Here is a 14,894-nt window from a genome sequence, read left to right on the forward strand (position 1 = left end):
TGGACTCAACCCTGTCGTCCCTCCACAGACTCCGCCCCTGACATTCAAACGAGGGTCCTTGGACATGTAAGTCTACCAGCTGGTAACGCTCGTATCAAGTGTCCCGCTTCCACACACGATCTCAGAAGTTACCATCACCGACTGTGTTGACTCAGACGGCGGTGATCTGACTGTTAGCCTTCCTCCAAAAACAGTAACTCTTGTCAGGCGTTCAGACGAGTTGAAAGCTTTCCTGCCATGTTGCTGCCGGCGTATATTTGGACTGTTTGCCCGCTGAATACGCGGAAAAATGAGCCGGGAGCTGAGTTTGTAAGACGGGTTGTCGAGGGTGGAGCTTTGAAAACTCCTGTAAAACTTCATTGTGCAGAGAAACAAAAGTGTTCTGATCTCAGTTCTGTAGCAGAACTGAGATCAGAACACTTTGAAGGACCTCACTGAGGTGAAGGTCATCAGAAAAGACGCAAAAGTGTCCCACTCAGATTGTTGTCTCATGCATGTCTGAATGATTCCGTCCGTATAAACGGAGTCAAAGTGCTATCAGGCACATTCCTGGCAGCAGCTTTCATTATCATTATCATCATTATTATTATTATTATTATTATTATTATTATTATTATTTATTTATTTTAGTGCCAAAGATGAGGATTTGCTGCCTGCAAAAATGATCTCTTGTAGGATTTGAAGTGTTGGTCATGTAATTCAAGCAATCGTCGAAAAATTAAAGCGGAAACCCCGAAAAATAAAGTGATTGATCAAAGTTCAAATAATGAAATGTTTGATTAATTTAAAAGTATTATTTGTCTGTTCATCAGGTCAGTACCCAAACAATCCCCAAGGAACTGAAGAACAAGTCCATGCTTTGTACGCCGTTAGTCCACAACAAAGGAGTCTCCTGTTCAGTACAGACGTCCAACACAATGGCTCAGACAGGTAAAGCTGCCGTCCAGGTACAACTAAACCCTCTGCATACAGACGGGTGACACAGAGGCTGCGTGGCAAACACAAGGAGTCTTTCTCTGCGCCTCTGATTCCATGTTTTCATTCTCTGTTTTGTTAAGACTACATTGCGCCTGAAGTCACAGTTGTGCGAGTGCCAATGCCGCTTCCAGTTCCAGTGCCGGTGTATGTTCCTGTTCCTATGAACCTGTACAGCAAATACACCCCCAGTCCCCTTGGCCTGCCCTTACCGGTATGTAAAGCACCACATCCTCGAGTCCCAGTGGAGGTTTGTGCCAAAGGCGTTTCCGCTTCCGTTTCCAAAGGCGATATTGTATGAAAAGGAAGTATGCGATGGACGGACAGCCAGTAAAATAATCACTCCGTTATTTCAATGTGTGTGCGATGACGGTGCTTCCATCAGATTGTTACAGTCTCTGACCCTCCTCAACTCTGCCTTCCTCAGCTGCCTGTGCCCATGTTCCTCCCCGCGACTCCCGACACCCCTGAGGTTCCCGTAGGAACATGGAAGGAGGGAAGTCCCGCAGACTCCTTCAGCGGAGAGCTCAGTTCTGGGTCAGAGCTGGAGGAGAAGCAGGACGAGAGCGAAGACGTGCAGCAGGAAAAAGATGAGACAGAAGTAGAAAGTGAGGGTTATCATGCCGTGAAAGGTTAAATCATTTCATGAATTACTTGCACTTATGACGAAGGCCGTAGTGAACCGAAGAAAATCTTGACTGACTGAAATTCAACCTACCAACTGATTGGTTGATGGGGGGGTAGATATCTGTAGGGATCAAGGCTCTACGTAACATCCACAGGTGACTTTCGCTCTCGTTCTGACACGCCAGAATGCAGGTCAGAAAGTCAGCCTGAAACCCCTCCAGCTCCTCCTCCTCCTGAGATGACGGAGCGCTGCCAGAGGACTGCACTGACCCCGCCACCTTCACAGCAGCCTGTGGAGAAAATCCATAACAAGAGCAAGGTAACAGCTGGGAAACTTGCTCCGAAAAGCACTGTGAATCAGATCATACTGGCAGAGAGAAATTTAAGATCGAGATTTCCGATTCGAAGGGGCGTAATTCTGTCTCTCTTCTTATTTAAGGGCATCAAGCAGCGAACGGTAGCTAAGTCGGCTACGAGGGAAACCGCTCAAAGAAAAACTTCAAAGCCTGCGTCTCAGAAGCGCCTCAAACTGAAGAGTCAGTACGGCATCGATGCCTGGAGGAGATGGACAGAGTGGCGGAAGTCACAAACCCACCTGGACTTCGTCTCCTGTAGGTTTTCCTGCCTTTGTTCCTTTTTTTTTTTCAATAATTGATTTTCAGAAAATGACAAACATGATTTATATGTCTGCCTGTCGATCTCATCCATCTCTATCTCATTCCTTTCACCCGTTAGCACACGGCGCTGCGTTAAAGGAGGACTTTCTCTGCTGCCCGGCGGCTGAGCTGACTGACGGTCTCTGTAGCTTCATCCGTGAGGTGAAACGGCCCGGTGGGGAACCGTACACCCCCGACACTGTGTTCTTCCTCTGTCTGTGCATACAACAGGCAAGATGACCAACAATTTACTTGATCTCTATCTCGACTTGCAGTTAAAAAATGTAATTCTGCATCGTGTGGTTTGAAATAAAACACAAAACAAGTGTAACAGCATTAAAACATGATTACATAAACTACTACTGCTACTACTTTAAATCCCAGGGTTCTGAGGCTGACGCCCCTAGAAATGGCCGAGTATCTTTTTTCTGTTTGTCTTGTGTCACTGCTGTTTTTTCCGTCTCTGTAGTATCTGTTTGAGAACGGCCGAATGGAGAACATCTTCAGCGACGTCATCTACAGCAAGTTCTCGTCTGAGTTCACCAAGATGCTGAAAGGCTTCAGACCCTCACTCACAGCCAGAGGTCAGTCGATCCATCCTGCAGGTTATTGGCCTGGTTTGTCTTGTCGAGCAGTTTTGAGATTCTGGTTTCCGTCTGCAGGTCATATCCGGTCCTGTGTGGAGGAGGAGTTCCTCTGGGAGTGTAAGCAGCTGGGGGCGTACTCGCCCATCGTCCTCCTCAACACTCTGCTCTTCCACTGCTGCAAGTTCTTCCGCTTCACCACAGTGGAGCAGCATCGCCAGCTGACTTTCGCCAACCTCAAGATCTGTCACAGAACCATCCAGAACGTCAAGACTGCCTTCCTGAGCTTTTACCCACGGATCTCCATGAATGAGGCAGAACCAGGTACCCCCTTTTTTTTTTTAAACTACCCGTTTCTCTTACACTTGGTTTTGATATCGATACAATATTTTTATACTTAAAACATCTTGGGTTAGAATTGTCCCGCCCATGTTGGTGTGTGCCCTTCAGATGTAGATGACGTTCCAGCGAAGATGCAGAGGAAAAGCGAGCGTGATGAGGAGATCCGGGAGATGATGGAGAACGCTGAGAACCCCCTCCGCTGTCCGGTCCGGCTCTATGAGTTCTACCTCTCCAAGTGGTGAGTTTTCGTTGAGTTGAGCTGTCATGTGATCTGATGTGGGATTTTGAAGTCAGTGAATAGTGAATGCAGAATGTAAAGTGTCAATTTTTTGTCAGAGTTTTTTTTGCATGGATGCCTTTATTTACCAGGAGACAGACAGGAAACAAGGGAGAGAGATTGGGGGGGGGGGGGGGGTGACATGCAGCAAAGGACCTCTAGCCGGGATTCAAACCAGGGTCAGCTGCGTTTGTGACATAAGCTCTAACCACTCGACCACCTGAGCGAGCCGTGTTTATGTTTTTTTATATTTTTGAATGATGTTTCGTATTTTGCTGAAAATCTTGCATACAGCCATTTGAAGTTGTTGTTATCAATATTTTTATGACAAAATATCATACAGTATATCATCACATGTAATGTCAGAGTTGTAGCTTGTACTGTGCTGTCTAAACCACCTGTCTAAACCATATAAAATGATCATGCCTCACAACCCAGTTCAGATTCGGTGAGGCGGAGCAGCAGCGTCTTCTACCTCGAACCAAATCGCAGCTGCGCTCCCTTCAGCTGTCTGTGGTTCTGCTCCACACCTCTGGAAGACAGCACCCTGGAGGCCATGCTTGTACGAATCCTCTCCATCCAAGAGCTGGAGGAGGAAAGAAGAGGCGAGTAGCAGCAGGTAGAAGAAGACCCAGACTCCCGAGGATCATGAAGGACGGGTAGGGCACAATGGACATTCGTGTATGTCAAGTTCTGTTGAGATTTTTTTTTTGCGTGAAAACACAAGAGAATTACTTTCCATCAAAGCGAGTTGGACCTCCAAGTCCTAAAATTCTATAAATGACAGCCAGGCTTCATGAATCGGATCAAGTGAACTGAAAATTTACCAGCAGTCATCAAACTGCATCAGTTTTGAAAGTGTGTTTGCCGCAGTTTAGTTGTATTTACACCTTGAAGAGTGAAAGAAACTGAGGAAAGAAAAAAATTGCCAGTTTTTACACATCTTTTTACGTTTTTGTATACTCTGCTTTTGTGGGTTTTTTATGTTTATAAATAAAAACACAGAAAAGTAATCATCGCTGTACCTTTTTGTTTTCACAACATCAGGATGAATATTTCTTTAAAAAAAAAGCAAAAAAAAAAAAGCAGCATGTGAGTACCATGAGCAGAACGCTAGGAATGGGAATGAGTCAAGCGCAGTTTGTACCCCCTGGTCTAAATTTGAGAAATGCTTTCAATAATAACTTAAAATGTCTGCTTACACAATCTCAATGACTGTGTCCTTTACCCTGATACAAAATGAACAGTAATGGTCCAAGAACAGAACCCTGTGGCACTCCACGTGTAACTTTTGAAAAGTCCGACTGATACCTGTACCTCTGTAGTCGTCTTTATCCTGTTGAATGATCAGTACTCTGCAATCACTTTGACACATGCGAAATACTGCTACAACTACAATAGTTAGACTCAGCGAACTCATCAATGAAGACTTTGTTCATCTCCGAGAGCACAAAGGTGGTGGTGTCCAACCATTGTCAACACACTGTAAACAGAATTGAAGGTAAATGAAGGTAGTTTCAGGTCTTGTAATTGAATATATATATATTTTTTATGTGAACACAGGAAATTAAAAAGTATAAGAAAATACATGATAGCCAAAACATCATCTGGGGAAAACCTGTGGAGTTCTGATTGCTTGAGAAACGTCAGTTTCCCATGGGTTTCTCACAAATACTTCGGTGAGGAATGTCACAGGATCTGTCAAACCAACAGTCCAGGGTGTATTCTGCATGGTTTCCCATCCTCACACAGTCTTCCCCATTGGGGTTTTCAGTTTTCCAATCGTCTGGCTCATGGTTGCTCCAGAATGACAAACTAAGAGACAGTGAACAAAAAGAACCGATTCACCAAAGCAGCCACATTATAAAATGGAGAAAACAATCACATTCAAGACAATGGAACCTTTCATTCAGTGGTGAACCATCCACCCAGAAAAATTCTCCCTCCTTGTCTGAGTCTGTCAGTCCGATCCAGAATTTGTCCTGTCCATTTCTCATTTGCGCTCGCAACATATTTTCCAAGAATTTCTGAGGAGGGGGAAAAAAAAATAGTATTTAACCTTGTCTCCCAGCCCAGGATGGCTCTAAATCTGGAGCTGGACTCTTCTCCTCTGTTGTTCCAAAATGGTGGAATGAACAACCCAACTCCATACGATCCGCACAGTCCCTCTCTACTTTGAAGAGACATTTGAAGACTCCACTTTTCAGGGAACACCGAGGCACTTAAACCTGACCCTTCTCCCCTTTGTCCTCAGGGCCAGAACGAGTCAGGAGGTCTGAGACCCGGCTCTTAGTGAACACTCAGCACTGACGATGTTGAATATTGAATGTGTTGAATGTTGAAAGATGCTGTTGATGTTGAATTACTGGTAGTGGTTAGTTGGGGTTAAATTATATTAAGAAAAAATAAAACAAAACTGGCACTTTTCTGTCACTAGATGGCAGCACCTGCCCCCAACCAAACTTGAAGCACTTTGTCGTGCTTACTAAGTTTTTTTTCCCTCCAGTCTAAATTCTTGCTTGTATTGTATGTTGCTTTGGACAAAAGCATTTGCCAAATGAATTTGGAGGATTTTAGATTTGTGAAACTGCTGAAAGAGCATGTACCATATGAAAGAATATGCGAGAACAAAGTGGGTGTCTTGTACCTGCTTGTCCCTGCTCTCAATCTTGACCAGGTCTCCTCCTTGACTTTGACAAAATTCCCGGCTCTTATTCCAGTTTGCAAAAAGGAAGGAGAAAAAGTAGCACTTGTCTCCGTAAGCATTCCAGTGTTTTTCACAGGACGGGTAGACTTAGAGGAGATACAAAAAAAAGACATCAGCCAGGTTTAAGAAATCCGTCTCTACTTTAAAAATGTCAACCCACTACATGCAAATGCCAAAATCCATCATGTGCTTGTTTGTACTGATGTGGATAATCCAGTGCCTAAGAAGCACACACGTAAAAGCAGAAATGCTGAAGGAAAATGAACTGAAACAACATCAGCTATCAGTGATTGAAATTAAACTAAAGACAGTTCATAAAGATTCAAACTAAACTCGTCGTTGTCGGTTGGTCTGGGCCGCGGGGGCAGCAGCCTCAGCAAGGAAGCCCAACCCTGTCCTCTCCCCAGACTCTCACTCCTCCGGTAGAAAGACTGAACGGCCCTTTGCTAGGGGCCATCCACCCCATACTCCTGGAGTACCACCCACAGGGTGCTCCTGGGAACACGGTCATAAGCCTTCTCCAAATCCACAAAGCACATGTGGACTGGTTGGGCAAACTCCCACGCCCCCTCCAGCACCCTAGCAAGGGTGACGAGGTGATCCACGGTTCCATGGCTGGGACGAAAACCACATTGCTTCTTCTCAATCTGACGTTCGACTATCGCCCTGACCCTCCTCTCCAGCACCCTGGCGTAGACCTTTCCAGGGAGGCTGAGGAGTGATCCCAGCACCCTTCCCAGGGACTCCAAAAACAGTTGGTATTCTGAACTGCTGTTTGGCGCATAAGCGCAGACGACAGTCAGGACCCGTTCCACGACCCGACAGAGCAGGGAATAAACCCTTTCGTCCACCAGGGTAAACCTCAATGTACAAGCAGAAAGTTTGGGGGCTTTCAAAAAGGCCACCACAGCCCTGTGTCTCTCACCCAGAGCAATTCCAGTGAAGGAGAGTCCAACCCCTCTCAAGGACTTGGGTTCCGGACCCGAAACGCTCAACCCCTTCCACCAGCTCCGGGTCCTTCCCCACTGGAGAGGTAGCATTCCATGTCCCAAAAGCCAGCTTCCTTGTCTGGGGATCAGACAGCTAAGGCCCCCGCCTTGGTCTGCAAGCCAAACCACAATGCACTGGGCCCTTCCAGTTCCTCCTGCGGGTGGTGGGTCCATGGAGGGACAAGTCCATGTAACCATTTTGGGCTGGAACCCATGGGCTAAGGCCTGACCACCAGGTGCTACCCCGGGCCTGGCCCCTGGGCAGGGCCCTGGTACCCCCTACTGGGTACACAAACTCTGAGATGTTGTTCCTATGAAGGGTCTTTTGAACCGTTCTTTCAGACCAAACTTTAGTGAGAATTTTGACAAACTTACATGCAGAACCTTTTTTAGGTTCACACTCGTCTCTCAGGGTTTGGAGTTTTTCATTTGCCTTCATGTTTGCAAAAGCTGTTCAAAAAAAACAAAAGAGAGATGGTTGGATTTAGTTTATGAACATGATTACTCTGAAAATGTCAGGCCAGTTTCCAGCAGTAGCGCTAACAGTTACGGTGGAAGTTTGGTAACATTCACTGATTAATAGGTAATAGATTCTTAGAAGATGGTTGTTAATGAACTATCAAGACTTCGTAAGCGTCAGTAGATTCATGTGTGAGGTTTAAGGGTTAGCTGGTAATTAATGTTAACAAAACAGGAACAATGCCTTATTAAGGTTAATAAATCACTTTTATGCTAATAAAGTGTTACCACAACAAGTTTGAGATCTTGAAACAGTTTCTTAATGTCATGTAACAAAAAAATGCTATATTTTCACTAAATATTGATGCAAATTTGTGCTTTTATACATCATAAATTGAACAAGAGAGGAAATAAAAACGTCCTCCCTTGAGCAACAGCAAACCTTGATCTGCAGCCGAAAACTGGTGCGGCTGTCAAAGCTCAATTAGTGTATTCGGAACCTCACGCAGCCCGATGGAGGAGGGACACTGATAGTTATCTGCAGTTTTTGTGGCATGAAATGTAATCGAAGGAGGTTTGCAAGAGAAGATCAGGAAGAGAGACAAAGCAAGAAAACAGCCGAGTGATAGCAGAGAAAAAATACAGATATCGATGTGAGCCTGGAATTTGAAAAAGCTTGGTGTTCAGTCTTACCTAAAGAGGTATGAGCCCGGTTAGTTTTTGTCTCCAGCATTAGCAGAGGAAAGGGTTTTTTTAGCCTTTCAAACCCTACGGACCCACGCAGGATCGTGTTTGAGATTGAAAATCCCAAAACCTTTTGGTTGTCCAGGTGAACCAAATGGAGCGTTTGCCTGATCCTATTCTTAAATAAGGTTTATAGAAGCAGCGTTAGCCAGAATCAGCATGAGAGAGCCTGTCTTCACTTTACTGACTCGATCAGTTATAAAAATATGTGCCCAAGTAAATCTGTAGTTTGATGCGACCGCAAACCAGAAGGATCTCAGTTCATTTGCCGTGAATCAGACAGAAATCCCTGAGCCGTCGGTCCTCGTAGCTTCATAATCGTTCAGCCTCTGCAGGGTTTTCTTGGTCTCCACGTTAGCATGAACCGTGTGGTGTTGTTTTTGAAAGAAAGCAATAAATGGCAGTGTTTTGAAAATGAAAATGTCGGAGATGGAATTTCGATTCTAAAAGAAAAACAACCCAAGAAACTACGTTTTCTCAATTCTGTCAGCCGTCCGATTGTTTTTGAGGTAAAACTTGTAAAAGCAGGACGTTATTTACCGAGACGGTAGATAACAATGGCGGCAGCTACCAAGAGAGCGCCAAGAACCAGCAGGGCCACGCGCTCTCGCACGACCTTTGACCCTCGAGGTGTCGCCGCTTGCCATTTGGAGGCATCATCTCCAACTGTTGAACGTTTGGAAGGGACGGAAATGTGAGAGAAGCTGCAGATGAAACTGATAAAGATTCAGGCCACAGAAAGAGAACTTGTCCAACTTCTGTCTGTAACTGCATCTTGAAAAGTTCTCTTAATTAAAATAAAGGATAACAATAAGAATGCTAACGATGGTCCTGGCGGCTTCCTAGTGGAGCCCGGACTCATTTCACCCTCCGTCATGACCTTCGCTGTGAATGGAGGGCTGGTTCATCATACTGGCTCCTTCAGTTTCCATGTCACGGCGTCTGAAGTGAGGAAAGTGTAGAACAAATAATTGATTCTCACAGTGACACTCAGGCTAGAAAAATCCCCCCAAAACCTCTTCAGTTCAAGTGAAGTGTTCGGTCCGTGTCTGCACATCTGTCTCTAGATGTGGACGTGGATTCATCGATGGATATTCGTCCCGATCAAAAGGCAGCGGTCACACAAAGAGCATCAACACTCACCTTCAGTCTCTCTGTCTGCTCTTCTTTATGATTTTTAACGTTGGCATCAAAGTTCAGCGACGCATCAAGACTGATTCGACTCCACCGCACCCGCTTTGGAACCCTCTGAAGAAGAAACAGCTACTTCCCTGCCGGACGTAAAGGCGGGGAGGAGCCTGAGGGTTTCACAGTTGGTACGCCATCACCAGCTTCATTTATCCACCCCAGTGCTGATAAAGTAGTGAGAATTCATCACTCGCTTCTTTTAAGAACAGGAAGTGAACGTCTCACTGACCATGACATGAACAAACCGGCCTTAGGTTCATGCGGTTCAGTGAGTGACTTCACCACAGTTTCCTCTCTCACATGAGAAAAATCAACTTCCTGTGCAAAAGATGGAGAAGAGGCGTCATCTTGAAGGTTGCTGACTTTATTAGAACATTTTGATTCGGATCAAAAACGATGTTGAGTCATCAAGCTTTGAGGAGAACAGCTTCTGTCGTCCAGGATGATAAATGGTGACCACATCGAGGCGGAGGCCTTCTCTTCCCTCTTCTGCTTCTCCGTCACAACCGTTCCTTATTTTATCCTCTTTTTTTGTTGTTGTTGTTTTTAGAGACCCATCATCTTGAACTTCCTCACTGATGCAACCTTTATTTTATCAGAGTTTTATCCAAATCCTCTCTTGTCCTTTGGTCTGATTGCTTCCATTTTATCAGGTTTTTTTTTTGGAACTTGTGCACACCCAGCATCTTCAGTTACCGGACAAATATCATGAGTAAAGAAGAGATGGAAAAATAAAGGTGAGTAAATTCAGTTTATTTTGGTTCTACAGAGTCCTGGAAGGACGACAGCAAGAAAAGAACGTGTTTTGAGGCCACACGCTGTAATTTGTTCCCTCACTTTACTGGGTTCTGTCGATCTGGCTGATCTGAGGCTGAAAGGTATCACGCTTCCACTCAGTCCAGTTACTTGAGGGTTTTTGTTTTTATGTTTAAATTTACTCAATTGAAGGGAAAAGTTGCAGTTTATTTCATGGCCTCAAAGTGGGAATAAAAAGATGTCCCCACCTCTTTTCCCATCTGTGTGTCCCCTCCAGGGCTCCGTACACACCAGCGTTTATGGACACGTACAGGATGGACTTCTCCTTAAACTGGTTATTCTGCTCTGACGTAACGAAAACCAGTGTGTAACTGGAACAAGAGAAACTCCTCAGGGCTGCGGACATGAACAAGGTAATGTTGCAGCTTCTTTCTCACAGATGAATTTGTGAGGCTCCTCACAGGATTTATCAAACCAGCATTTCAGGTCATGGGCTCCATCTTTCTCTCCCATCCTCACACAGTCCTCTCCCTCAGGACCTCCCTCCATCCAATTGTCCGGCTCATTTGGGTTCCAAAAAGACAAACTAAGAGACAGAGAGAACTGGTTCAGTGAAACTCTGATGCATGAAGTGGTGAAAAAACACGTTGCATTCACAACAATGGAACCTTGGGTTCAGAGGTGAGCCGTCCACCCAAAGCCATTCGCCCTCGTCCTGTGAGTCTGTCAGTCCGATCCAGAACTTGTCCTCTGCATGCTTCATCTCTCCTCTCAACGCTGTCTCCAGGAATGTCTGAAGAGGAGAAGTCATCAGTTGTTATCTATAACATGATTTCTGTGCAGAGAAAAGTCTGCGTGCTCCACGTGGGCCTGCTCCGGGGTTCTACCTGCTCAACCCTGCTGTTGATCTTTACCAGGTCTCCTCCGTTGTCTCTACACAGTCTCTGACTGTTCCCCCAAGAGAGGGAAGAGAGGGAGAAATAGTAGCACTTTGTCCCACGCTTCACCCAGAGGTCCTCACATCGCCGACGGGCGTCACCTTTGAGGAGATCAGAGAGACTTGAGTCAGGAAGAGGACTGAAGTGTGGATCCTTGATCAGCAGCAACATCCATCCGTTTTCTTCCGCTTGTCCGATTAAGGGTTGTATCCCAGCAGCCTTGTGGCGAGAGGCGGGGTCACCAGTCCGTCGCAGGGCCAACACATACAGACAGACAGCCATTCACACTCACAACCACGCCTACTCCTGCTCCAGCCGGGGCACAAACCTGGAACCTTCTTGCTGTGAGGCGACAGTGCTGACCACTGCACCACTGCACTCAAACACACTCCTCCCAAACAGACGCCTGCATCAGGCTTGTGTGACTCAGGTGCTCCTTGGTGATAAATCTGCAGACATGGACAAGTACGGGACGGACGGACAGCCAACACTGGAGCAGCTCTGCCGCTTCCAGCCTTTGCTTTATGTTGGAAAGTGAAGAGCGTTGACATACAAAGAAAGAGATACCAGAGCCATTCGTCCTCATAGCCTCATAGCCAGCATTCAGCCTCTGCAGGGTCTTCTTGGTCTCCATGTTATCATAAGCTGTGTGGTTTTTATCAAAACAAGAAAACGACAATTGTCAGTGATAGAAAATGAGCTCCAGTCCTTTTATCAGAGGAAAGGAAATCATTTGCCTCAGGTGGAATTAGGTGTCAGAACAAAAACGACCTAAAATGTTGGATTTGATCACAGCAGCTCAAAGCTGTGGAAGCCATCACGGGGCTGCGACCCTTCATCAAAAACCAGAATTCCTGACAATCAACTTCATTTCCTCTGAACACACCAGAGGGTGTGGGAGCAGAGAAAAAATACAGATATCGATGTGAGCCTGGAATTTGAAAAAGCTTGGTGTTCAGTCTTACCTAAAGAGGTAAACCAGGGTAAACCTCAATGTACAAGCAGAAAGTTTGGGGGCTTTCAAAAAGGCCACCACAGCCCTGTGTCTCTCACCCAGAGCAATTCCAGTGAAGGAGAGTCCAACCCCTCTCAAGGACTTGGGTTCCGGACCCGAAACGCTCAGCCCCTTCCACCAGCTCCGGGTCCTTCCCCACTGGAGAGGTAGCATTCCATGTCCCAAAAGCCAGCTTCCTTGTCTGGGGATCAGACAGCTAAGGCCCCCGCCTTGGTCTGCGAGCCAAACCACAATGCACTGGGCCCTTCCAGTTCCTCCTGCGGGTGGTGGGTCCATGGAGGGACAAGTCCATGTAACCATTTTGGGCTGGAACCCATGGGCTAAGGCCTGACCACCAGGTGCTACCCCGGGCCTGGCCCCTGGGCAGGGCCCTGGTACCCCCTACTGGGTACACAAACTCTGAGATGTTGTTCCTATGAAGGGTCTTTTGAACCGTTCTTTCAGACCAAACTTTAGTGAGAATTTTGACAAACTTACATGCAGAACCTTTTTTAGGTTCACACTCGTCTCTCAGGGTTTGGAGTTTTTCATTTGCCTTCATGTTTGCAAAAGCTGTTCAAAAAAAACAAAAGAGAGATGGTTGGATTTAGTTTATGAACATGATTACACTGAAAATGTCAGGCCAGTTTCCAGCAGTAGCGCTAACAGTTACGGTGGAAGTTTGGTAACATTCACTGATTAATAGGTAATAGATTCTTAGAAGATGGTTGTTAATGAACTATCAAGACTTCGTAAGCGTCAGTAGATTCATGTGTGAGGTTTAAGGGTTAGCTGGTAATTAATGTTAACAAAACAGGAACAATGCCTTATTAAGGTTAATAAATCACTTTTATGCTAATAAAGTGTTACCACAACAAGTTTGAGATCTTGAAACAGTTTCTTAATGTCATGTAACAAAAAAATGCTATATTTTCACTAAATATTGATGCAAATTTGTGCTTTTATACATCATAAATTGAACAAGAGGAAATAAAAACGTCCTCCCTTGAGCAACAGCAAACCTTGATCTGCAGCCGAAAACTGGTGCGGCTGTCAAAGCTCAATTAGTGTATTCGGAACCTCACGCAGCCCGATGGAGGAGGGACACTGATAGTTATCTGCAGTTTTTGTGGCATGAAATGTAATCGAAGGAGGTTTGCAAGAGAAGATCAGGAAGAGAGACAAAGCAAGAAAACAGCCGAGTGATAGCAGAGAAAAAATACAGATATCGATGTGAGCCTGGAATTTGAAAAAGCTTGGTGTTCAGTCTTACCTAAAGAGGTATGAGCCCGGTTAGTTTTTGTCTCCAGCATTAGCAGAGGAAAGGGTTTTTTTAGCCTTTCAAACCCTACGGACCCACGCAGGATCGTGTTTGAGATTGAAAATCCCAAAACCTTTTGGTTGTCCAGGTGAACCAAATGGAGCGTTTGCCTGATCCTATTCTTAAATAAGGTTTATAGAAGCAGCGTTAGCCAGAATCAGCATGAGAGAGCCTGTCTTCACTTTACTGACTCGATCAGTTATAAAAATATGTGCCCAAGTAAATCTGTAGTTTGATGCGACCGCAAACCAGAAGGATCTCAGTTCATTTGCTGTGAATCAGACAGAAATCCCTGAGCCGTCGGTCCTCGTAGCTTCATAATCGTTCAGCCTCTGCAGGGTTTTCTTGGTCTCCACGTTAGCATGAACCGTGTGGTGTTGTTTTTGAAAGAAAGCAATAAATGGCAGTGTTTTGAAAATGAAAATGTCGGAGATGGAATTTCGATTCTAAAAGAAAAACAACCCAAGAAACTACGTTTTCTCAATTCTGTCAGCCGTCCGATTGTTTTTGAGGTAAAACTTGTAAAAGCAGGACGTTATTTACCGAGACGGTAGATAACAATGGCGGCAGCTACCAAGAGAGCGCCAAGAACCAGCAGGGCCACGCGCTCTCGCACGACCTTTGACCCTCGAGGTGTCGCCGCTTGCCATTTGGAGGCATCATCTCCAACTGTTGAACGTTTGGAAGGGACGGAAATGTGAGAGAAGCTGCAGATGAAACTGATAAAGATTCAGGCCACAGAAAGAGAACTTGTCCAACTTCTGTCTGTAACTGCATCTTGAAAAGTTCTCTTAATTAAAATAAAGGATAACAATAAGAATGCTAACGATGGTCCTGGCGGCTTCCTAGTGGAGCCCGGACTCATTTCACCCTCCGTCATGACCTTCGCTGTGAATGGAGGGCTGGTTCATCATACTGGCTCCTTCAGTTTCCATGTCACGGCGTCTGAAGTGAGGAAAGTGTAGAACAAATAATTGATTCTCACAGTGACACTCAGGCTAGAAAAATCCCCCCAAAACCTCTTCAGTTCAAGTGAAGTGTTCGGTCCGTGTCTGCACATCTGTCTCTAGATGTGGACGTGGATTCATCGATGGATATTCGTCCCGATCAAAAGGCAGCGGTCACACAAAGAGCATCAACACTCACCTTCAGTCTCTCTGTCTGCTCTTCTTTATGATTTTTAACGTTGGCATCAAAGTTCAGCGACGCATCAAGACTGATTCGACTCCACCGCACCCGCTTTGGAACCCTCTGAAGAAGAAACAGCTACTTCCCTGCCGGACGTAAAGGCGGGGAGGAGCCTGAGGGTTTCACAGTTGGTACGCCATCACCAGCTT

At 45.6% G+C, this 14,894-nt stretch overlaps 3 protein-coding genes across 7 annotated transcripts in view; 1 reads left to right on the top strand and 2 right to left on the bottom strand.

The window, feature by feature from the left end:
• Positions 1-4,467, top strand: part of LOC147240404 (uncharacterized) — a 27,787-nt gene extending 23,320 nt beyond the window's left edge. For 2 of the 4 annotated variants that reach the window (XM_086192822.1, XM_086192821.1), the window contains 11 exons: positions 29-66; positions 813-930; positions 1,059-1,189; positions 1,403-1,583; positions 1,788-1,921; positions 2,042-2,213; positions 2,338-2,489; positions 2,728-2,842; positions 2,921-3,166; positions 3,293-3,422; positions 3,900-4,467. In XM_086192822.1, the coding sequence (XP_086048948.1) occupies positions 29-66; positions 813-930; positions 1,059-1,189; positions 1,403-1,583; positions 1,788-1,921; positions 2,042-2,213; positions 2,338-2,489; positions 2,728-2,842; positions 2,921-3,166; positions 3,293-3,422; positions 3,900-4,074 (1,592 nt within the window). In that variant the 3' untranslated portion in view covers positions 4,075-4,467. Of the gene's footprint in view, positions 1-28; positions 67-812; positions 931-1,058; positions 1,190-1,402; positions 1,584-1,787; positions 1,922-2,041; positions 2,214-2,337; positions 2,490-2,727; positions 2,843-2,920; positions 3,167-3,292; positions 3,423-3,899 lie in introns of those variants that run through there. The other 2 variants (XR_015111149.1, XR_015111150.1) reach the window with 2 other exon arrangements.
• Positions 3,696-9,696, bottom strand: LOC147240405 (hepatic lectin-like). Its single transcript, XM_086192823.1, has 7 exons — positions 9,504-9,696; positions 9,241-9,302; positions 8,901-9,026; positions 7,533-7,607; positions 6,109-6,254; positions 5,364-5,488; positions 3,696-5,276 (listed from the first exon to the last, which is right to left on the bottom strand). Exons 2-7 carry the CDS (start codon positions 9,290-9,292, stop codon positions 5,108-5,110), a joined length of 693 nt encoding a protein of 230 aa, XP_086048949.1. The 5' UTR covers positions 9,293-9,302; positions 9,504-9,696; the 3' UTR covers positions 3,696-5,107.
• A 293-nt stretch (positions 9,697-9,989) lies between these two features.
• On the bottom strand, positions 9,990-14,891 carry LOC147240406 (C-type lectin domain family 4 member E-like). 2 transcript variants are annotated; one of them, XM_086194106.1, is made up of 7 exons: positions 14,704-14,891; positions 14,441-14,502; positions 14,101-14,226; positions 12,735-12,809; positions 11,192-11,343; positions 10,973-11,097; positions 9,990-10,890 (listed from the first exon to the last, which is right to left on the bottom strand). In XM_086194106.1, exons 2-7 carry the CDS (start codon positions 14,490-14,492, stop codon positions 10,695-10,697), a joined length of 726 nt encoding a protein of 241 aa, XP_086050232.1. In that variant the 5' UTR covers positions 14,493-14,502; positions 14,704-14,891; the 3' UTR covers positions 9,990-10,694. The 2 variants fall into 2 exon arrangements, with proteins under 2 accessions (XP_086050232.1, XP_086050233.1); XM_086194107.1 differs by lacking the exon at positions 14,704-14,891 and having other exon boundaries at positions 14,441-14,503.
• Positions 14,892-14,894: the final 3 nt, after the last annotated feature.

This window comes from Aulostomus chinensis, chromosome 22 (genome assembly GCF_037954235.1).
Source record: "Aulostomus chinensis isolate RoL2024-O1b breed Wild chromosome 22, RoL_Achi_v1.0, whole genome shotgun sequence".
Classification (NCBI taxonomy): domain Eukaryota; kingdom Metazoa; phylum Chordata; class Actinopteri; order Syngnathiformes; family Aulostomidae; genus Aulostomus; species Aulostomus chinensis.